Below are 22,322 nucleotides of genomic sequence, written 5' to 3'. Positions count from 1 at the left end.
CCCCGCCGGCGGCCAGAGCGCCGCGCGCGAGGGGCGGGTCCGGAAGTGACGTCACGCCGAGCGTCGCCGAGGCGGAGGGGCCGCGGTGAGGCGGGAGCGGCGGCGGCGGCGGCTGTGGGTGAGGGCCGCGGGGGGACGGTGGGCACGGCCCGGGCGTTCGGAGGGGCCGCGCTGGGCTGGCACCGCGCCTTCCCACAGGGCCGGGGCTCTCCCGCGCTGCCGGGAGGCGCGGCCGGGGCGCCGGGCCCTGACCGGCCTGAACGGGCCGCGGGGGGAGGTGGGGCCGGGGTAGGCACGGAGGGGGAGGCCTGTGGGGGCTATGGAGTCCCTGTACTTACCTGTGAGGGCTATGGAGTCCCCGTGCTTACCTGGGGGGGCTGTGTTTAACTATGGGATCCCCGTGCTTACCTGTGGGGGCTGTGTTTGGCTATGGGGTCGCTGTATTTACCTGTGGGGGCTGTGTTTGGCTATGGGGTCCCCGTGTTTACCCGTGGGGGCTGTGTTTGACTGTGGGGTCCCTGTGTTTACCTGTGGGGACTGTGTTTGACTATGGGGTCCCTGTGTTTACCTGTGAGGATCTGTATTTACATATGGCGTGGTCTGTGTTGACTTATGGGGTCTGTATTTATTTATGGGGGGGCTGTGTTTACCAATGAGGCTCCCTGTGTTTATCTATGGGGGAGGCTGTGTTTGCTTTTAGGGGGAGTTTTGTGTATTGGGGTTCCCAGTTGGTGTTTATCCATGGGGGATTCCCTGTTTTTATTTTTGGGGTTCCCTGTGTTTACCCATGGAATTGTTCTCTGTGGTTTTTTGGGGGGATTCCCTGTGTTTATTTTTGGGGATCCTCGTGTTTATCCATAGAGGGGGTTCCCTCTTTTTATTTTTGGGATTGGTTCCCTGTGTTTATCCATGACGAAGTGTCCCTGTTTTTATTTTTGGGGTTCCCTGTGTTTATTTTTGGGGGTTCCTCGTGTTTATCCATGGGAGGGGTCCCTGTGTTTATCCATGGAATTATTCTGTGGTTTTTTTATTTTTGGTGTTCCCTGTGTTTATCCGTGGAATTGTTCCCTGTGTTTCTTTATGGAGTTCCCCATTTTTACCTTTTTTACCTTTTTTTCCTATATTTACCGATGAGGCAGGTTGATATTACCTGTGGTAGGTCCACATGTTTGCATATTTACAATATTTACAATATTTGGGATCCTTATGTTTACCTATAGGTTAATGACACAGCCCTCACCCCGGCATAGTTTAATTTATATTTGCACTCAAACACAGATTTATTGTTTTGGGTTTTTTTTTTTTTTTTTTGCTAAAAGGAGTCTCATGTTTTTAGAGAGGATCCGTGTAAGGTGACGATTTGTGCTGAGCTCTTTCCCATATTTCCTAAGGGAGATTGTAAAGAAACCAGGAAATGAAGTTTTAATTTTCCTGTGGATCTCCAAGGATGTGTTATCTGTGTTTTGAGGGTGATTTTTAGCAGCCATCTCCTCGGAATGCAGACATTATCATACAAACACAGCAAGGAGAGGAGGCTGCTCCTGAGGAATTTACAGATTTGTGACCAAATTTAGCCTTTTCTCCCCTTTGAAAAGCATCCCCTGTGAAAGTTGAGGGAAGTGAGATTTTTTTTTTTTTTCCTAGCTGCCTCTCCCAGAAATGTGATTTATACCTGGATGTTCATCTCCCTGGGCTGTCTCCTGTGTTTTTTTGTTTTTTTTTTTTTTTTTGTGCTGCTCACAGTAAATCTCCAACGTTTTCCCTCTTTGATTGCAGCATGAAAGGCAAATCTCCACATTTAGGAGCTTTGTCGTGTCTGCAGTTCTGTCACTGGGAAATCTCACATCAAAGGAGCTTTTTTAGCTGCTTCCAGGAGAGTTGCAAACATCTGTCTGAACAAATTGCAGTTTTTTTTCCTTCCCTGCTGCTGACAAACTCGAGTGCTGGGAAGGAGAGCAGCAATTTTTAAAATTCATTTATTTCATTGTGGCAGCGATGCTAATGCTGCCTCTGCAGTGGGTTCCAGTTTTTTGGGGGATTTTTCCCTCTTTTCTGTGTCTCTCTGTTCCCATAAATATTTTCATTTTCTAAAATGTAGAAATCAGTCCTGAATATTCACAGGAGCTCTTCTGCCCCAGTGTCCATTAAAGAGGGAAGTGAAGATAAATTCCCAGTTTGAAATCTCAGGATTTGTTCCTTTTTTTCCAGCCTGGAAATTAATTTTAGTAAGGAGGTGATGTAAGAGCAAATCTTTATTTGAAAGCCTTCAGGGGCTTTTGTGAACCTCTTTCTTACTAAAATTATTGTAAATGGGTTAATTGTATTATTTAATTAGTGGTTTTTATTTTATTTTAATTTTTTAATATTTATTTATTTTTATTTTTATGTTTAATGTATTATATATTTATATTTAATATTTATTTTATTACATATTCTTATTTTTATTCTATCTTTATTTTCTTTTTTATTTAGAGTTCAACTAAGCAGGCAGTTCACTTAGAACAAATATTTTCTTTCTCAGTCTTCGTTTAGGCTGTAATTTCCAATTTTTACAGAAAGAAAGTGTTAACTTTCTGTTAACTGTTAAGTATATTGTAGTAGGTGTTTTAATTGGTGTTAATCAACTAAGCAGGCAGCTCACTTACTACAAAGTGAATTTTATTAGGTTATGTGAAGTGAATTTTTATTAGCTTGTGTTTTAATTGAGTGTTAATCAACTAAGCAGTGTATTTGTATTGCAAATACACTTTAATAGCTTATGATGCTCTTCAAGAAAAATGTGTCTATAAAGCCATTTGAACACCCTAATATTTGGGAAAAGCCCATATTATAATAGGGATTTCTAACACTTGGGATGGATTTCTAATATTTGGGGTGTCATTTGGGGTGTATTTCTAATATTTGGGGTGTATTTCTAGCACTTGGGGTGTCGTTTGGGGTGTATTTCTAGCGTTTGGGGTGTCATTTCTGTCACTTGGGGTGTCATTTCTGTCACTTGGGGTGTCATTTCTGTCACTTGGGGTGTGATTTCTGTCACTTGGGGTGTCACTTGGGGTGTCATTTCTGTCACTTGGGGTGTGATTTCGTGCCCAGAGGAGGTTGCTGGGAGGGAGGCAGTGTTGCTGCCGGTGCAGGTTGTGAATATTGTTTGTGTTTTTGTGTTTTTCAGGCAGTGCTGTGCTGTTGCCAGCAGCTCCCCGAGGATGGCCACGGACTGGCTGGGCAGCATCGTGTCCATTAACTGTGGGGACAGTCTGGGGGTGTACCAGGGCAGGGTGTCTGCTGTGGATCAGGTCAGCCAGACCATCTCCCTCACACGGCCCTTCCACAACGGTGTCAAATGCCTGGTGCCAGAAGTCACCTTCAGGTTAGTGCTGTGCCTGGCATGCTTTGGTTCTGTTCCCCTCACGCTGTGTTATGTTCTATTTTGGCCCTATATTTGCTTTTTTTTTTTTTTTTTTAACATCTTGCTGCTGCTGAGAGCCTCTGTTTGTGTTAGTTTGTGTGCAGGAGATTAATTCTTGCCTCACATCCTGGAGTTGGAGTGGGGTAGCTAAGGTCAGGCTGTGTATGTATACAAATACATATTTATATTTATTTTTCATTATTTTTATTTGTATTCTGTTGTATCACAGGGGGCTCTGATGTCCTTTTTTAAAGCTTTGCCCTCAGCAGTTCTTAATTCCTGACTGGGATCCTGGAATTGGAGTGAGGTAGCTCAGGCTCTATGGTTATTTAAAGGTCAGGCCATGTATGTATACAAATATATATTTATATTTATTTTTGATTATTTTTATTTGTATTCTCTTGTAGCACAGGGAGCTCTGATGTGCTTTTTTAAAGCTTTGCCCTCAGCAGTTCTTTCCCACCAATTCCTGATAACACAGTGCTTAAAAAGTATAAATAGGAGCCACCCCTCACTGTACATTTTCCTGTTGCCTGGAATGTTGTGGTGAAAGCCCTGAGTCCCTCATTTTTCACTAACATCGACTCCACAAAGTCAATGCTCTAAATTTCTCTTTTTTTTCCCCTTGGATTTTGAAGAGACATGGTGAGAGAACTCAACAGCCCCATCCTGCCTGGGGATGTGTGGAAATCTCTCTGCTCTCATATCCATCACTTGGACAAATGCTGAGTTCAGGCTAGGAGAGCCTAATTCCTGCTGTATTTCTTGCAGTCAGTGCAAATGGAGGCCTTTATAATCACTCCTTTGTTTTCTTTTGGCATGTGCCCAGTGCTAGATTAGTTTTCTTGATCCTTTTTTCTTTGGAAATGGGAAGTATTCTCCTTGTCTGAGCATGAGCTGTGCTAATCTGTGGGTAGCTTTCTGCAGAAATGGATTAAAAGTAATAGTAGCCTCAAGGCTGAGAGCAATTAATTAGCTAGAAACTGTTAAATTAATGCAGATTTCTGCAAAGGTCTGGCCCAGTTGCTTCCATTTTTCACTTGGCTGATTCCTGGTTCAGCTGCAGAGCCTTTCAAACAAAATCCAGGTGCAGTGCAGGAATACTGAAGGATTATTTTGAAGATTTGGCATTTCAGTTGAACATTTTGATATCTGTGAAAATGCCCTGCATGTCTGAGTATTAAAATCCTTTTATTCCCTTGTTTCTATCAGAAAACGATGCATTGGTTTCTATCAGTGATGGCATCAGAAAATGGTGCATTGGTTTCTATCCGTGATAGCTCCAGAACAATCCCACTGGACAATGATCTTTTTCCTCAGGGGTTTGTGTTTTGTTTTTTGGTTTTTTTTTTTTTTTTCCCTGCCAGGATGTGTGCTAAATTCCTGCTTTTTCTGGTTTTTAGGGCAGGTGACATCACTGAGCTAAAGATTTTGGAGATCCCAGGGCCGGGGGACAGCAGACAATGCGGGGACTCGCAGCAGATGGACACAGCCATGCCAGCGGTGGGCTGCCAGGTGGGGCCCAGCCAGAATGGAACTGGCAAGGTGCTGAAGAAGCCAATGTCCAGCAGTGCCCCTCAGAACATCCCCAGGAGGACAGACATGAAGAGCCAGGAGCTGGTGATCTCCCCACAGCAGCAGTGCTCCAAGAGCTACATGGATCGACACATGGAAACGCTGAGCCAGTCCAAAGGATTCCGTCGGAGGCACAATTCCTGTGAGTCCTGCAGCTTCTCCTGCTCCAGCTTCTTCCTCTTTTCACCAAATTTTGTTGGAAGCTAACCCACCTGTGGGTTATTTTGGAATAGAATATGTTTCTGACCCCACCTCAAAGTAGTCAGGTGGGGGTTCATCTCTTTTTCCAGACAGAACGAGAGGATACAGCCTTAAATTTAAGTTGGATTTTATGAAAAAGTTTTTTACTAAAGGAGTGAGAAAGTGCTGGATTTGTCTGCCTGGGGAGGAGGTGGAGTCACCATCCCTGATGTGTTTAAAAAAAGTTTGGATGTGGCACTCAGTGCCCTGGTCTAGTAGAGGTGGTGTTAGATTTATGATCTTAAAGGTCTCTTCCATCTTGGTCATTCTGTCTATGTAGAAAATGTCTAATGCCAGTTCCAAAGATTTCCTCATTTCTCTCTCTCTCTCCTGTTTGAAGATTGCCCAGCTTCCAGCCTTTTCCTCTAACAGGAGCTGCAAACAAACTGCACTATTATCCTTGGATGAGAGAAGAACACAGTGGGCTGTAGCAGCTCAGTGTCGTGTTTGCAAGGATCCTCAAGGAAAAGTGAAAGAAATGTGCAGTGAAACTTTCCCCCACTGCTTTGTCTTTCACGATTTTGAGACTTCCTGAGGCAGCAGTGAGAGTTCAGGATTAATGGCTTTTTTTCCTGCTCAATTTAACCTCCTGATTTCTAAATCTCCCCAAGCTTTTCTATTTAAGGCTTCTATACTCATAACCTATTCCAACATCACCCCATGCTTAATTACGAATGGGCTTTTAAAATAATTGTGTTGTTAAAAATACAAATTAATGAGGGTGATGTAAGATACAATCAGAGCTTCCCAAAGTCACACATCCATTACTTTTATTTCTCTTGATAAAATCCTCAAAATTGGGCCAAAACTGACTTTGTTCACTTTTTTTTTTCCTCAAAGCCCCCTGGGCTATCTTCCTTTCCATATCCTCATAATCCAGTTCCTGAAATGTCAATGTATATCCAGCATATTTCCATGACTTAATTGTTGAAGCCATGACTTCATTTTTTTCACCCCTTGCAGTTAGAAAAGAAACAAACCAGAGTGGGCCAGGCCAGTTCAACAAGTGTAAGGCTGTGTTTTTGGGGAGAAATTCTTAGACCTGTGGAAATCTCTCCCTCAGCAACAGCTGGGATGTTTTTACCCCTTCCAGGATGTTTGGTAGATTTGGGGTGAGCAGAGAGTGCTTCAACCCACGAGCAACTCATGTCAGGGTTACATGAGCACAACAGGTCACTTTTACAGACTTTGAGGCAGGTTGAGTGAGGTCCTAGGTTGAGCTTGGGTTCATTTTGGAATAAAGGAGGTAGAGAAGGGATGTCTCACCCTGTAAAATGTAAAATGTGTGTGTTTGGAGAGTGGGGAGAGCGATGGGTGAGTTTTGGAGGGGGATGGAGTTGAGCTTGGCTTTGTGCAGGAGTCCAGGGAAGAGCAGGCTGAGATGTCACCCACAACTTGGTTCCTAGAGCTGAAAGCTGCCCTCTTGTTGGCCTCTAGCGTGCCAAGTGAGGGCCAGAATTGCCCTTTGGAATGTCACTGGTGTGACAGGAATCAATAAACAACAAACACCAGTGCAGGTTTCCCAACAATGGCTCTGCTGGCACCGGGCTCCTCGTGCCAGGGCTGGCAGCAAAGCCTCCCACAGGGATCTCTCAGGAAGGCAGCCAGCTCACTGGGGACTTTGTTTGCTTGTGTGCTGTCCATGAAAGGGTTGTTATTCCTTAGGAACAAAAAAAAAGCCCGGGAAGGGTTGTTTATCTTGGGAAGGAGGTGCTTTTCTGTGTGGCACAGGACTGCCAGCTTGGAGTGGAGCTGCTTTCCTCATGCAGGGCAGAGGCACTGGAAGCTGGGATCCAAAAGCAGCTTTTCTGCAGCCTGACTTCGCTTTCATCCCCTTGCCCCTTTTTTGGCTCTTTTCTTCTCCCTGAGCAGAACCAGCTCATTTCTTCCTGTCTACAAGGTGATGCTTGAAGAGGAACAGCTCCTAACTTTGCTCCTGTGCCATGCTCTGTGTGGCTTCTGGCTGTGGGGCAGCCAGGGCAGAGCATTGCAGAGCTGGCACCCCTCAGGATGGATTTTGGTGAGCTGGGATCCTGCCTCCCGTTCTTTGTGGCTGCAAGGAGCTTTGCAGCCATTGTTCTCCAGCTTCCTTTTATTCCATCAGCATTCCATGCTGACCTCAGCTGCTCCTGTCCCACTGGACACACACTCTGAGTTTTGGGGCAGCTGAGGGGAGTGTGGAGCTGTTTGCAGAGGGGTCTGGCAAGGAGTGTGACAGGAGCAGCCTGAGCTGGCCAAATTCTCAACACTGACAGGGGAGCAGGCCCTTGTGGCAGTGCAGGCTCCAGCCCTGAGAGTCCCTTGGCTTCTGCTTGAGCTGGAATTCCTCCTGAGTGTTGGGAGGACTTGGGTTTGTTGTGTTTGCATTCCTCATCTTCCTCCTCCAGAGCAGCAGCTGTGGCTGTGATTCCCTCAGCAGTGGCAGTTTAGTTCCAAACCAAATCCTGTCCAACTTTGTGTCACCTCTGGTGTGGGAGCCCTTGATCTGGGACAGAGTGGAAGTTGTTACCAAGAAGCTTTCAAAACCATGCACATAAATGAGTGTACCTACTGAAATTCTCCCTCCTGAAAAGCCTTACCCTTTCCTCTCTCCTAAATCCTGTTTTGTCACCACAGTGCTGGAATTCTGCTGTCTGTCCTTCCGAGACAAAAGCTACATTCTCATTTGAGAAGGGTGTTTGGGTTTGGTTTTTTTTTTTTTCTTAATGGGGAATGGTTATTCTGCAAAGCCTGGCAGATTTGGGATCTTGCTGTGGGGACTGGGAAAGCTTTCAGGTTAACACAGGTGACTTGAAGGATGCTTGTGGAATTTGTGCCTGTTGCAAATCTTTTGGGATGTTTGAAAGTCTCCTTGGATGGCTGAAATTGTTTCTGTGTAATCAAATGGATTCTCTCAAACTCATTTGTATAAATCCCTCACAAAGGGGATGATCTTAAACGACAGGAAATGGTTTAGTAGAGCAAGCAGCCTTGCTTGATAACCTGCTCCATCTGTTGGACACTGTGGGTGATTCCTGTAACTGCAGGAATTGGCCTGAAATATTTTCTGGTAATTGCAAATGTAACACTGGCAATGGCAAACAGAATAATATCGTCTGGACCCGGAGAACAAAGGAAGAAATAAACAAGTAAAGGATATCTTGACCTCATAATTGTGGTTTTGTATCAATTCTTAATCCCCAGCCCTAAGCAGGAGACTTTGATCAGTCTCACTGCAGAGAATTTGGGCTTTCCCAACGACTTGTGATTGGAAAGAAGTGTATTCCAAAATACAAGGTAATGGATAAAGGAGGAGAGTGAACCAGGAATGAGGCAATGGACTGTGTGTCATATCACAGAAATTACATCAAGGTGGAGGAAAAAAGAGATCCTTTACATTCAGGGTTTGAAGTTGCCCCTTAAAGATCATTAATATGGAAGAAAACACCCACAGTATTTTCTGAAATTTATGGGAATTCCAGAGAAGGCCTTGGGTCACACACCTGCCTGAACATGGACTCAGGATAGGAGGAAACTCTGAGGTCACAGCTGATAACCTCAGCACTGATGTGACCCTGGGGTTAGATAAAACATGGACAAACACCTCTTCTGCTGCTGTGGGCAAGCCTGTGTTTCTCACCTGGCTGCTGGGAAGTCCCTGCAAGTCTCTTTGCTGATGCTCTGGTTCTATTTTCTGCTGGCTTAGCTTGAGTGCAAGTAATGCCAGGGGTGAGCTCCATGGTGAGTGTTGGATCCCAGAAATCTGGGATTTTTGAGCTTTCTGTGTTTTCTGGCACTGACCCCCTGGAGAACACTGCTTTGGACCTGAGGCCTTGGAGAAGGCTTCTAAATTTGAGTGATGGAGTTAAAATCACGAGTGTGTAGTTAAATAGAAATGTGTGATTTCACATGGTGAAGGGTTTTAAATTTGAGATTTTTATAATACAGGAATAGGTATGGGACAAGGTGGAGGAATTTGGGTGGTGTCTCTTTTTCAGTGCTCATCTTCTCCATGATTTCAGGCAGTAGTTTCTGGTTGGACAGTGAGTGCTGCTCTGAGGGTCATGGGACTTTGGTTATTGGGTCAAAAGTATCAATAATATAGGTGTTAATTCTCTATTGGGCTGTTTAGCTTTAAGAGACCTTGTAGCAGCTGCATCTCTCTCCATTTTACTCTCTTCTAGCTGGTGGCTGGAAGTGTTACTGAACTTTCTGTGCCTTAGATAAGATTTCATAAACAACCAAGCCCAAACACGAGAAAATTCATCTCCGTGTTTTTTAATCCTGGCTCTGAGTGAAGGCAGGAGAAACTTCAACCAAACCACTGATTAAAGAGTATCCCTTGAGTGAGGGGACTGTGAGCAGGAGCTTTTTCCCCTTTTAGGACACACTCTCAACTTGGTTTTTTTTGGGGGTTTAGGGTCATCCAGCAGCCGCCACCCCAACCAGGTGACCCCGAAGAAGAGCGGCCTGAAGAACGGGCAGATGAAGAGCAAGGATGACGAATGCTTTGGGGACGACATTGATGAAATCCCAGACACTGATTTCGATTTCGAGGGTAACCTGGCCCTTTTTGACAAGGCAGCCGTGTTTGAAGAGATCGAAACTTACGAGAGGAGGAGCGGCACCCGCTCCCGGGGCACTCCCAACGAGAAACCCGCCCGCTACAGGCACGACGAGAACATCCTGGAGTCAGAGCCCATCGTCTACAGGAGGATTGTGGTGCCCCAGAACCCTCACAAGGAATTCTGCACAGGTATGACCCCCCTCCTTTCCTGATTAAAAACCCCAAACTGCTGCTTTTTGGTGGGTTTTTGTCAGCCTGATGTGGTTCAATAAGGGTGTTGTTCACGTTAAGTTGGATTGTGTGTCCGCACACAGCTTTTCCTTGCAGTGTTTCTGAGATAAATACTGAGATATTTATAAATAATCGAGATATTTATCTCTGAGATAAATACTCAGAGTGGGCAGCAATGTAAGTGTTGCTCCAGCAGGGAACAAAGCTGATGGTTGGCAACTGAGTAAGAGGTGTTTGAATCCTTGCTTTGATTTCAGTACCTTGGTGAAGCCACGTGGACTCTGGAGAGGGACAGAAGGATGGGCTCAGGATTTGTGCTTTTTCATGGTTGCAGGAGATTTCCTGTGCTCCTGGCACTCCTTGGGTTGTAGTTCTCCATTTCTGCCTGGGTTTTAAATATAGTTCATGTAAAGAAGAATTTATGGCACATTTAGCTCCAAATTCCAAGTAGTTTTGGTCTCCTTGGGATATCTTGCCTTTGATTTTAAGCCACTTTGTAAAATGTAGGAGTGAAGGAAATTTGGCATTCCAGGAACGTTTCTTTTCCACATCAGAATAAAATCAGATGTCAGCTCTTTTTGCAGGGACTCAAACCAACTGATATTCTGGTGGCCTGAGCAGAAGTGTGAGCAGCTCCTTGGGCTGTCATTCGTCCTCTGCCTGGAAATTCCATCTGGGCTGTGAAACGCTTCAGGGGAGGAAGCTGATGGATTTGTAATGATTTGCTGCTTTTCAGTTCTGAAAAGTCCCTTTTTTTTTTTTGCATGGCTCTGGTGTATAACAATGTCCTAGTTCTCCATTTCTGTCATTCCTCTTCCTATTGTCCCATTCTGCTGCTTGGGTGAGAGGAGAACACAGTGGGTTGTAACAGCTCAGTGTTGTGTTTGCAAGGATCCTCGAGGAAAAGTGAAAGAAATGTGCAGTGAGACTTCCCCCACTGCTTTGTCTTTCACGATTTTGAGACTTCCTGAGGCAGCAGTGAAAGTTCAGGATTAATGGCTTTTTTTCCTGCTCAGTTTAACCTTTTGCTTTTTAAATCTCCCAAAGCTTTCAGCATCTCTCTGTGGAAGAAGCCACACTGAGTACCCGTGTGCTGTGTGAATAAGCACCTCTTCATTTTCCCTGTGGTTTCCTGTCTATCTTGTGGGTTTTGGTTTTTGTTTTTTTTCCAAATTTCCCACTTGTCAATCCATCTTCCAGCTGGCTTGTTTGAGAGGAGACAGGGCCTCTGTGGATGTCTAGTCTGAAACAAAAGCTAAGCCACTGTTGGCAGCCAATCTGGGCAGGATGGCTGATAGGGGATTCCAGCAGCAGAATTCCTGGGAGGAAAACCACCATGCACTGAGCAGCAGTGGGTAAATTCAGGGATGGAAACTCATTGCTGTTTGCTGCACTCCCAGCCCCTTTGTTTAGCAGCTGGAAGGAGGATGCTGAGCTGTAGGCAGCCTGCCTCTCAGTGGCTCAGGGAGCAGCTGGTTTGATTAAATGAGTGCCAAGAGCTCCAAAAGCCTTGGTGTTGGATGTGTCTGTGGCAGGATTCTCCCTGCAGAGTTTTTTCTGGTTTCCTAAGGGAAGCTCTCCTTGCAAAAAGCACTTCCTAGTTATGACAAAGCACTTCTTTCTCCTGTTTTGTTTTTGTTTTTTTTTTTTTTACCGAGGGCCAATCTGAGAGATGATTGTGTTAACAGAGCCCTGACTGAGACAGTGATTCTCTGTCTCTCTGTCTGCTGCAACAGCACAAAACTGATGCTGGAGATTGGCAGGGAGTTCATACCCAGCTCTTGGCACTGTGGGATCCCTGTCTCTGCATCTCTGCCTGCTTTTTTTGGAGCTAGGGAACAACCATGATGGTGCAGAGGTAAAACCAAACTGCTGATATCAGTTTTGAGTCAGTCTTTTGAGTTCCCCACATGGCTCACCTGCAGGAATTCCAGCCTGGGATTTTATTGCTGACTGAAATAACTGGTGTGTGTAGGATAAACACTTCAGTCCACTGGGATGCTTTTCTGAGAGCTGATTTATGTGTGGAGCCAGGCTGTAAAGTAAAACACTTCTGAAACAACCCTGTGTTTTAGAAGTAAGCAGGGAATGAAGAAGATGAGAATCTGTTCCAACCAGAAGTGAAAACCTGGAGCCAGGTGTTTGTGGCTGGGCTAAATCCATCCCTGGGACTCCTCATGTGCATCCCCCCAAAAGCATTTTTGGCTTCCCTGGTTTGGCTGGCTGCTGTTGAGCTGTCTCTTTATTTACTGGGAAATGCAACTGTTTAGCAAAAACTGCCTCCCTGGAAAGGCTGATCCTTGCATGAGGTGTGAGCTGCCTTTTTCTTCTTCCAGAGAATTGAGATGTGTGTTGGCTCAGGTCTGCCTCTCCTGCTCCTGTGTTTGAACATCTCTGTTTTGGGAGCAGGTCCTTCAGCAAAGCCAGCATTGTGCAGGAGTGCTGGAGCTCAAAGAGGAGTTTGCTCTTCAAACAACTCTTTTTTTTTTTTTTTTTTTTTTTTTCTTCACAACAAGGAGGTGGAGACAGGAAACAGGAGCAGGATCAGAGCTCAGAACCGAGGCTGGCTGTGCTCTCTGAGGGTGATGCCCACAGTGTGGCTTTTCCTTTGCAGTGCCCTGTCCTCGACTGACTTTTCTCCTCTTTTGGCTTTTAGCTCTCCCATGGCTGGATGTGAATATTGAACGTGTGAACTGTTCTGGGCTGCTTTGAGGAGAGTGCAAAGGAAGTTTTGCTTCAGGAGCAAACCAAGTGTGCTTGGGGCAGGGTCCTTTTGTCCCTCTGGCAGTTTTTGTGTGTTTTGCTGTGTCTGCAGGCAGGTGGCTCCAGCTTTAGAAGGCAGCAGGGAATGTCTGGTGTGGACAGGAGTTACAGAGCAGTGAGTCTGTCACACTCCTGGAATGAATTATTCATTTCCAAAGGACAGAGTTGATGATGTTTAGACAGCTTGCAGGACACCCTGAGTCCAGTCCTACCTGATCCACTGCCTGGGATTATTTTAGCAGGGAGCTAGAACTAGAGAACTGCTGAAACAGCCAAGGGAAAACATGGGACCCAACACCCCGGTTCCTTTTTCCCTGCCACTGCAAGCTTGGGAAGCATTTGGGCATCCCAGCAGCATTACAGGCCTTGTGTGGGGAAAAACTCATAATTCTTTAATTTCTGGAGAGTTAACACAGCTCTTCTGCTGGCATAGGATGTTTTTATCCACCCATTGTCACAAAAACTGTTCAGTCTATATCTGCCTTGTGGGTTGGATTTTTGATTTATTTTTTTTTTCCCAGGCAGCTGTAAAACACATTTATTTAGTATTAAAAGACCTGGGCTAATTTATTTTATTGCCTTCATTAGCAAACAATAAAGATGCCTTGTCCAACCCAAACATAATTAAAGTTGGCAGGGCTTCAGTTTGGTGGCAGTGGTGTTTTTATTTGTGGGTTTCCACGTCTCCTCCTCGATTGCTGTCTGCCAGAGTTTATTTAACTCCCCGGGCCTGCTTTTGATGAGCCAGTCTGACTGGTTGGACCTTGTGTGAGGGTGAAGAAGGGAATCTCTCCTGGCATTTCAGCTCCTGACAGGGAGCAATTAGGACAGGCTGGCATGCTAAATGTCACTTCATCACTGTCCCCTCAGAGTAACCCACTACTGGCTGCCAGCCCGTGGGAAATGCAGTTTTCCTAGAGCTGCTGGGGGAGGGAAGGGTGTGGAGAAGATCTGTGCTGAGCTGGGTGCATACAGAGTTGTCTGCTTTGCCCTCTGAGATCAGGGAGTTGGTGCCAAATTCAAGCAGGGGATTCGTGGGTGGTTCAGATGGTGCAAAAGTCGAGTTTTTGGAGTTCCTCTTTTTTTGGGATCAGCAGATGATGCTGGGAGAGATCTCGACCTTGGGTCCCTCATTGCAAATCTTCCCTGAAGCTTGAAAAACAAGCAGCAGTGACAGAGCTGTGAATGGGGCACGGCGTGGCTGGGGACATTTTCCCCCTCTTTTTTTTAAATATATATTGAAAATGCACAGAAAATAACTTAGTTTTTCACTAATTTATTTGGAAGAGGAGACTTTATTTTTGAATTTATGGAGATTTCTCTATAAGAACTAGTTTTTGTGTGGCTTTGATGTTACAGTGATTAGTTGTTTGGGAGAATGGAGGTTTAATTACTGTGTAAAAATTATTTTAAGCTGTGGCTGCCCCTGGATCCCTGGAAGCATCCAAGGCCAGGCTGGACAGTTCTCAGCACTTCACAAAACCTCTCTTATTTCTTTTCTCTGGACCCAAATGCTGGAGCATTTCCCAGGTTCTCCAGAACACCTGGGAGATGTTTTTCTGCAGAGTTCCTTCTTTGAGCATTTCCCTGCTGCTTCTGTGTGCTGTGATCCAAACATAAATGGATCAGAGCAGGACCTTCAGATGGAGATTAATCATAAGCAATCAATTAAACATTTCATTCAGATTTTAAGTTTTCCAGTTATACCTTCATTAAGGCATGTACTAAAATTTTATACTATTTAATTTTCCACTTTTGTAGTCTAAATATCTATCTGTAATATCCTATTAGAATTATTTTTAAAAGCAAAGTAAAAAGTGAAAAAACCTTTGCAAACTTTTGTTGTTTTCTTTGTGGAGTAGTCAATACCTGCCAGGATATCTCTGTACACTTAGGTTAAATAAATCTGTTTGTTTTTATCAAACACTAAATCAATCAGTGTTTGGGTGACCAATAAAACAATATTAACCAGAGAAAAAAGCTTTTACAAGCCATCCTAACACTAGTGCCATTTTCTTCAACTCATAATTAAATATTTACTTCTTAAATGAATGCCAAGAAAATTGCTAACTGGATGGAGGGTTTCATGCCAGCAAATGTGGGATGGCTTCATTTGCTGTGATCTGTGGGGTTTTGGGGACCAGTGGAAGGAAGTATAAAAACCATAAAAAACATAAAAATCATCCAGGCTTTTTTTGGCACTTCACAGCTGCTCTTCAGACTTTCCCAATGCTCAAGAGCACTTTATGGTGGGTTAAAGCACTGTTGGCCTGGAGACCATGAAGAAAAACCTTAATATTCCATCTGGAAATCTCAAAGGCCTTCCCAACCCTCGTGTTACTAAAACTGAGGAATTTTAGTAACACACAAACTTCAGTGGAAGTGTTATTTTAAGGCAGCATTTGTGTTTCTCCATCTGCCTCACTGAGAATAATTTGGATTCATTTGATGGCCTGGGAAGGAACGTGGGTGAGCAGCTAAGGAGCCTTTTCACTGCCACTACTTGGAGGTGTCTGACTGTCCCCTTTTGTGCCTCCCTGCCCTGTTTGTGACCCCCTAGACTCGGGGCTGGTGGTCCCCAGCGTGTCCTACGAGCTGCACAAGAAGCTGCTGGCTGTGGCTGAGAAGCACGGGCTGAGCCTGGAGAGGAGGCTGGAGATGACAGGGGTGTGTGCCAGCCAGATGGCCCTGAGCCTCCTGGGGGGGCCCAACAGGTACAGCTGCTGCTTTTGGGGGAGGGAAGGGGCTGGCAGGGCCCTCTCAGCTCCCTGATGCCAGGGGGCTTCCCCTTGGCTCCTGGCTCACAGGCAGGGAAGGGCTGGGATTTTCCTTCCCCTTCACTGGGAATTGTTCCTGATTCACAGGCAAAGCAAACTGAGATTTTCCTTCCTTCTTACTGGGAATTGTTCCTGATTCACAGGCAAAGCGAACTGAGATTTTTCCTTCCTTCTTACTTGTTCCTGACTCACAGACAAGGCAGAAATGAGATTTTTTTTTTTTTCCTTCCCCCTTCACTGGGAATTGTTCTTGACTCGCACACAAGGCAGAAATGAGATTTTTTTTTCCTTCCCCCTTCCCTGGGAATTGTTCAGGGAGCTGAGCTTTGCACAGGTGACAGGCAAAGCAGAACTGGGATTTTCTTTAGTTCTTGCTGGGAGTTTTTCTTGATTCACAAAGAAAGCAGAAGTGAGATTTTACTTCCTGGGAATTGTTCCTAATTCACAGGCAAAGCAAACTGAGATTTTCCTTCCTCCTTCCTGGGAATTGTTCTTGACTCACACACAAAGCAGAGCTGAGATTTTTCCTTCCCCTTTACTGGGAATTGTTCAGGGAGCTGAGCTTTGCTCAGGTGCTGCCTGAGGTGGATGGAGCCACTGCAGAACGTGTGATGAGCTCCTTTCTGCACAGGAAGGAGCCTTTTCTTGGCTCTTCTGGCACATTACAATTCCACAGTGTCCAGAAAAGCAGGAGGCACCCATGAGAAGGGCACTGTGTGGATTTTTGTGAGGCTAACTCAGGTTTTTTTAAGGCTCACCTGAGCACATCCTGCTCAGCTTTGGAGAGCACTCAGTGCCTTTTGCTGGCTTCTGAAGAGCTCTGCTGCCTTCCTCCACTTCCTGTTGCTGTGGGCAGGAGCTGCACCTGTGTTTTTGTGCTGCTGATAGCAGCTCCAGATTGTTTGCTCTCAAAATGAAGGGTAACCCTCCAGTCTCCATCTGCTTATTCAGGACCTGATCACTTGATGGAGAGCACTAAGTGATGAACACACAGGCTGCTGAATTGCTGATGGCTTCCAGGCCAAATGAACTTTATTGTGCAGTTGATGAAGCTTATGGAGCAGAGATCATTTTTCTTCTTTTTAAATTGTGACTCCTCTGACGGGGAAACTCACCTCAACTTTTTAGCTTGCTTCTACAATCCTTGGGACCTTGTTGGGTACATGGAAGTCCTGAAGGGAAGGGGAAGAGAACAAGCTTCAAGTATCTGAAGGGGCCTACAAGGAAACCAGAGAGGGGACTCTTCATCAGGAACTTAAAGAGGAGAAATTTAAGTCAAATATTTGGAAGAAATTCTTGCCTGTGGGCATACTGAGCACTGACATGGGCTGCCCCTGGGAGAGTCCAAGGCCAGGTTGGACAGAGCAGCCTGAGATAGTGGAAGGTGTCCCTGCCTCCATGGATGACCTTTAGGGTCCCTTCCACCCAAACAAGTGTGAGATTCTCTGAGCTGCAAACAGAGCAGCGTCAGCACCACAAAAGGATGTGGGTTACTTCTTGAGAGCGATGGCACGTTTGCAGAACACCTGGCAATTTGCATCTTACTGGTGGTTTTTTATTTCCCTCATACAAGAAGGTGAGAGTCTTTGAGGTTTACTGACAGCCCATTTATTTTTATTTTTTTTGGCTGTGTTTCAGACTGAACCCTAAAAACGTGCACCAGCGGCCCACGGTGGCGCTGCTCTGTGGTCCCCACGTGAAGGGAGCCCAGGGCATCAGCTGTGGCCGCCACCTCTCCAACCACGATGTCCACGTCATCCTCTTCCTCCCCAACTTCGTCAAGATGCTGGAGTCCATCACCAACGAGCTGAACCTGTTCAGCAAGACACAGGGTCAGCAGGTGTCCAGTGTCAAAGGTGAGCAGGGCTGGCTGTGTGTGTGTGGGGCAGCAGGGCTGGCTGTGTGTGTGTGGGGCAGCAGGGCTGGCTGTGTGTGTGTGTGGGGCAGCAGGGCTGGCTCTGTGTGTGTGGGGCAGCAGGGCTGGCTGTGTGTGTGTGTGTGGGGCAGCAGGGCCGGCTGTGTGTGTGTGTGTGGGGCAGCAGGGCTGGCTGTGTGTGTGTGTGTGGGGCAGCAGGGCCGGCTGTGTGTGTGTGTGTGGGGCAGCAGGGCTGGCTGTGTGTGTGTGTGTGGGGCAGCAGGGCTGGCTGTGTGTGTGTGTGTGGGGCAGCAGGGCTGGCTGTGTGTGTGTGTGTGGGGCAGCAGGGCTGGTTTCTGTGGGGCAGCAGGGCCGGCTGTGTGTGTGTGTGGGGCAGCAGGGCTGGTTTCTGTGGGGCAGCAGGGCTGGTTTCTGTGGGGCAGCAGGGCTGGCTGTGTGTGTGTGGGGCAGCAGGGCTGGCTGTGTGTGTGGGGCAGCAGGGCTGGCTGTGTGTGTGTGGGGCAGCAGGGCTGGCTGTGTGTGTGTGTGTGGGGCAGCAGGGCCGGCTGTGTGTGTGTGTGGGGCAGCAGGGCCGGCTGTGTGTGTGTGTGGGGCAGCAGGGCTGTGTGTGTGTGGGGCAGCAGGGCTGGTTTCTGTGGGGCAGCAGGGCTGTGTGTGTGTGTGGGGCAGCAGGGCTGGCTTCTCCTGGCAGCAGGGCTGTGTGTGTGTGTGGGGCAGCAGGGCCGGCTGTGTGTGTGTGTGGGGCAGCAGGGCTGGTTTCTGTGGGGCAGCAGGGCTGGCTGTGTGTGTGTGGGGCAGCAGGGCTGGTTTCTGTGGGGCAGCAGGGCTGGTTTCTGTGGGGCAGCAGGGCTGGCTTCTCCTGGCAGCAGGGCTGGCTCCTGCCCGCTGCCCTGGCACCATCTAGTGGCACTGGCAGGCCCGGGTGGCTGCCCAGAGGCTGCAGGGACAGCAGGCACTCGGAGCCTGGACAGAGGAGCAGTTGTGCTGCCACAGATGTTTCCTGGGGAGCAGGGAGATGGGAAGAGCTGCCGTATGGAGCTGCTCTGGTGGGATGAGGGGCTGCCTTGTTCAGCGTGGTGGAGCTGGGGGGGAATGAGGGTCCAGCTGCTGCTGCAAAGCAGGAACCAGCTGTGCTGAGCCACTGGCAGCAGCTGTCAGGATTCCCATCTCAGAATAAACAGCTCCTTGGGGAATTCTGGCTTCTGCTTGGCACTACAGCAGTTGTTTCCCAAGCTCTGCTTCATTGGAACTTCTGGGGAGAAACAAAGCTGGGAGTTAGGGCTGTGCTGTGCTGACAGAAAACACTGGAAAAGGTTGGAACAGGTTTTCTGGGAAATATCCAAGGATGGGGCTTGGAGCAGCCTGGGATAGTGGCAGATTTCCCTGCCCATAGCAGGGGGTGGGATGAGATGAACTTTAATGTCCCTTCCAACCCAAACCATTCCATGATTTTGCATTGAGGAGTCTGTGATCCATCAGGGAGTGCAGCAGGTGAGAGTGACAGAGCTCGGTGGGGCAGGCAGCAGTGCAGCACAGTTGACAAGCTGAGCAGTGCTCAGAGTCCTGCTCTCTAGTTGTATTCCCACAGGTGTGTTCCAAAAAGCAGCAGTGGAATAGAAAATGGTCTTTTCTGATGGACAGAGAGCCCCACTGCTCCCCTGGGCTGCCTGGACTGCTGAGGGTTTTAGCTGTGAGGCTGGGCACGTCCCCAGAGTGCTGCAGAGCTGTCCAGGATGGGTGTGTGTGGGAGAAGGTTGGCAGTAACAGCAGCCAAGGCCAGGGTGGAAGCCAAACCCCAAACCTGCTGATGGTGCAGCCGTGTCTGTGTTTCTTTCAGACCTCCCAGACACCCCGGTTGACTTAGTGATCAACTGCCTGGATTGTCACGAAAATGCCTTTCTGAGAGACCAGCCTTGGTACAAAGCAGTGGTGGACTGGGCCAACCAGAACCGGGCCCCTGTGCTGAGCATAGACCCCCCCATGAGCGAGATGGAGCTGGGCATCGATGCCAAGTGGTCGCTGGCCCTGGGGCTGCCGCTGCCGCTGGGCGAGCGTGCTGGGCGTGTCTACCTCTGTGACATTGGCATTCCCCAGAAGGTCTTTCAGGAGGTGGGCATCAACTACCACTCACCCTTTGGCTGCAAATTCGTCATCCCCCTGCACTCTACTTAGAGCCCTCCTAAGAGGACGGAGGAGCTCTGTGGAAAAAAAAAAAACAACCAAGCTGGATGCTGAGTCTGGTGACGCCTTAAAAAAAAAAAAAAAGAGAGAAAAAAAAAAAAAAAGGATGTGAAGTTCTGGAGGGTTTTTGCTTTCCCCAAAGGAACGTTGTGTATTTAAAAAGAAAAAAATGGAGTAAAATGAAATGGAAAAAAACCCCTAAAACAAACAAAAGAAAAGAAAAAAAGAAGAAGGAGGAGGAAGCGAATTGTTCCTGTTTCGTTCTCTCGTGCCATGGGGTGAAGGAGTGTGCAGGACCGTGGTGTCTGTCCCCTGCTGCTGCCCAGCCCTGGCTGGCACGTGGTACAAATAAGGGTAGTTTGGAGCCTTGAGATGTGGTTCTGGTCCTTGTGCTTGGATATTCCCAGCAAGGACATCCTGGTGGGAACAGCACCCCGTGATTGTGTAGAAATCCCTTGTGTCGAGGGGAAATCTCGTTTTGTTCCCGTGTTGTTTTTGACTGCCCCATCCCTGGTTTGTGTTCTGGAAGGCAGCTGCAGCTCCCTGTCCTTCCCAGCCCCTCACGGGGAGGGTTCCCTGTTTGGAAAGCTTGTGGCAGGAGCCAGAGTCTCACCTTGGGAACGCTGATGTCCTTCCTCAGCTAGGCCTTACTGCTTCTGTGCTGTTGTCTTCTTTGTTCTCTCTGTGGGGTGGAGGCTTGGTGTGGAAAAGAACTTTTCCAGGATCCTCGTGCGGTTTGGGATTGGTTTCTTTTGTTCTTTCTCCATGCTGGCCCAGCGATGGGGGAGTGGAGCAGGGCAGGGTTGCTCTGGGGTTGTTGGGTGCCTGTTTGGGGTAAGCTCCCCTGTCCTTCCAGCATCCCTGCTGCATTTGGTGCGGTTTGGGAAGTAACTCACGGATCTGTTCATTCCCTTTGGGATCAAACAAAGCCAGTGTGTGGGGTGGGCCGGTGGCTTGGCCCCAGGAGGGGCTTGGCTCCTGTTTGCTGGCAGGAGAGGGCGTGGTGGGACTGCTGTGCTCCTGGAGGGCTGTGCCAGAGATCCTGGGTGGGATTTCCATCAGAAATCTGCTCTGGTGAGTTGGACTGCTGTCCCATGCCCGGCCAGAAGCGTTGGATTATCCTCTCCTGTGTTCCTTTTGTTGGCCTGGGTGCAGGGATGAGCTGAGGAGCCACCAGCTCGGTTTGGCAATCATCTTGGGCACCAGCGTGCTGTCCCCTGCGTGCCCCTGGAGAAGTGCAGCTGCAGGAGGAGCTGCCAGGCCGAGCTGTTCCTGGGGAGGAGCTGCTGGGAGCTCTGCTGCTCCTCTCACATTTCAGCCGTGGCCAGGGCTCCTGCAGGCTCCTGCACCTCACAGCCCTGCTCCAGGGGAGCCACATCCCTTGGGAGGCTGAAGCACAGGGACCAGTCCAGTGTGGGTCCAGCCCCACGGTGAGTGCTTTAGTCAGGCACTCACCTTTCCTTTCCTCTGCCAGAACAAAGGCCAGGGCTGCCAGAGGAGCAGGGAAGAGCCTTCCCTGCTCAGAAAGAAGCAATGGCAGGGTCCAGCCTGGCAGTGTGGAGGGCCCAGCAGGCTGCTGAGCAGCGGGCTCACCCCGAGGCCTGTCCCCCCCTGCACGTTGCCATATCTACCTCAGCAGGACCAGGGGCTGTGCCCAGGCTGGCTGCAGCCCTGGTTCCCCTCAGCACTGCTGGCCTGGGGGCTCTGCCCTGGGTCCTGGTGTCCCAGTGTGCACCACGGTTCTGCCCCAGGCTCTGGTTCTGACTGGGACAGCACAGCAGTGTGGTGGTTATTCACAACACAAACATAAGGTTTCCCTCTGCATTTTTTTTTTTTTGTTCTTTTGGCTGTTTCCTCAGATCTTTACCCAGGTTAAAAAGGTTGTTGCTGTAGTCAGTGTTAGCTTTAGTCGCCTTATTTTTACTCTCTTTGCTCAAGACACTCAGTAGGAGACTTGCTGTTTCAATTTCTGCTTTCTGCAGGTTTTTCCTGCCCTTTCTGGGTTTGGCTGTTGAGCCGTAGCTTGTACACACGGAGCAGGGCAGGGTTGCAGCTGCCCTGCCTGGAAGGCACTGGAGCAGGGGATGGTGTTTGTGCAGGGATGGAGTTCTGGGAAGCACCGAGGCCCTGCTGGTTGCCAGCCTTGAACTAAAAAAAATAAAGTGAACAGTGTTGCACAGCAGGAGGGTTCAGCCCCTGGTGTAGGGAATGGGATTCCCCATCCCAAATCCGTGCAGGGTTCAGGCAGCGTGGGGCTGTGCTCACTGCCTGCTAGATTTGGGTATTTGGCTGTACTCCCCCTCACAGGCAGATGTTTCTTGGCTTCACACACCTGGAATGTGAGGTGCCAGCTCTTGTGGGGCACTCAGAGAACCCAGAGCGGGGTGTGGCTGTGCTCGTGGCCGTCCCCACGGTGGCAGAGCTCATCCTGTAGCTGTGTTTGGGATAGTTCCCACCCCACCTGCCCCAGCAGCACAGGAACTGCCCTGGCTGCTGCTCTGCTGCCAGGTGACCATCACTGCACTGTGCCACTGCTTGGTGTCCCCATGTGTGACCTGATGTTTGTAACCACCAATTCCTGCCACTGCGGGGGACCATGCCCTGAAATAAAGTGCAACTCTTCATGTGTGCTATTGTGTGCAGCTGTTTATTTGTCTGCTCTCCTTCCAGAACCTTCCTCTTCCCTCTGCTTCCAGGTGCTTTTTCACCGTGTCCCTCTTCCTTTAC

General features: G+C 48.2%; 1 protein-coding gene across 1 annotated transcript; it reads left to right on the top strand.

Annotated features, from left to right (window-relative positions):
- The first annotated feature begins 40 nt into the window (after positions 1-40).
- EDC3 (enhancer of mRNA decapping 3) lies at positions 41-22,226 on the top strand. The gene is made up of 7 exons (XM_088172323.1): positions 41-118; positions 3,170-3,367; positions 4,810-5,123; positions 9,621-9,956; positions 15,322-15,475; positions 17,177-17,394; positions 19,252-22,226. The coding sequence occupies exons 2-7, from the start codon at positions 3,204-3,206 to the stop codon at positions 19,584-19,586; spliced, it is 1,521 nt and encodes a 506-aa protein (XP_088028449.1). The 5' UTR covers positions 41-118; positions 3,170-3,203; the 3' UTR covers positions 19,587-22,226.
- The last annotated feature ends 96 nt before the right edge of the window (positions 22,227-22,322 follow it).

This window comes from Sturnus vulgaris, chromosome 13 (genome assembly GCF_052056855.1).
Source record: "Sturnus vulgaris isolate bStuVul1 chromosome 13, bStuVul1.hap1, whole genome shotgun sequence".
NCBI classification, from domain to species: domain Eukaryota; kingdom Metazoa; phylum Chordata; class Aves; order Passeriformes; family Sturnidae; genus Sturnus; species Sturnus vulgaris.
The sequence above is the reverse complement of the archived record's forward strand: the minus strand, read 5'-3'. Positions and strand labels throughout refer to the sequence as shown.

Excerpts from the sequence above, each read along its gene's own strand:
- EDC3 (XM_088172323.1), top strand. The coding sequence starts at position 3,204 with ATGGCCACGGACTGGCTGGGCAGCATCGTGTCCATTAACTGTGGGGAC. Across the intron at positions 5,124-9,620 it reads CCGTCGGAGGCACAATTCCT|GGTCATCCAGCAGCCGCCAC; the intron begins GTGAGTCCTGCA and ends TTGGGGGTTTAG. Across the intron at positions 15,476-17,176 it reads CTCCTGGGGGGGCCCAACAG|ACTGAACCCTAAAAACGTGC; the intron begins GTACAGCTGCTG and ends GCTGTGTTTCAG.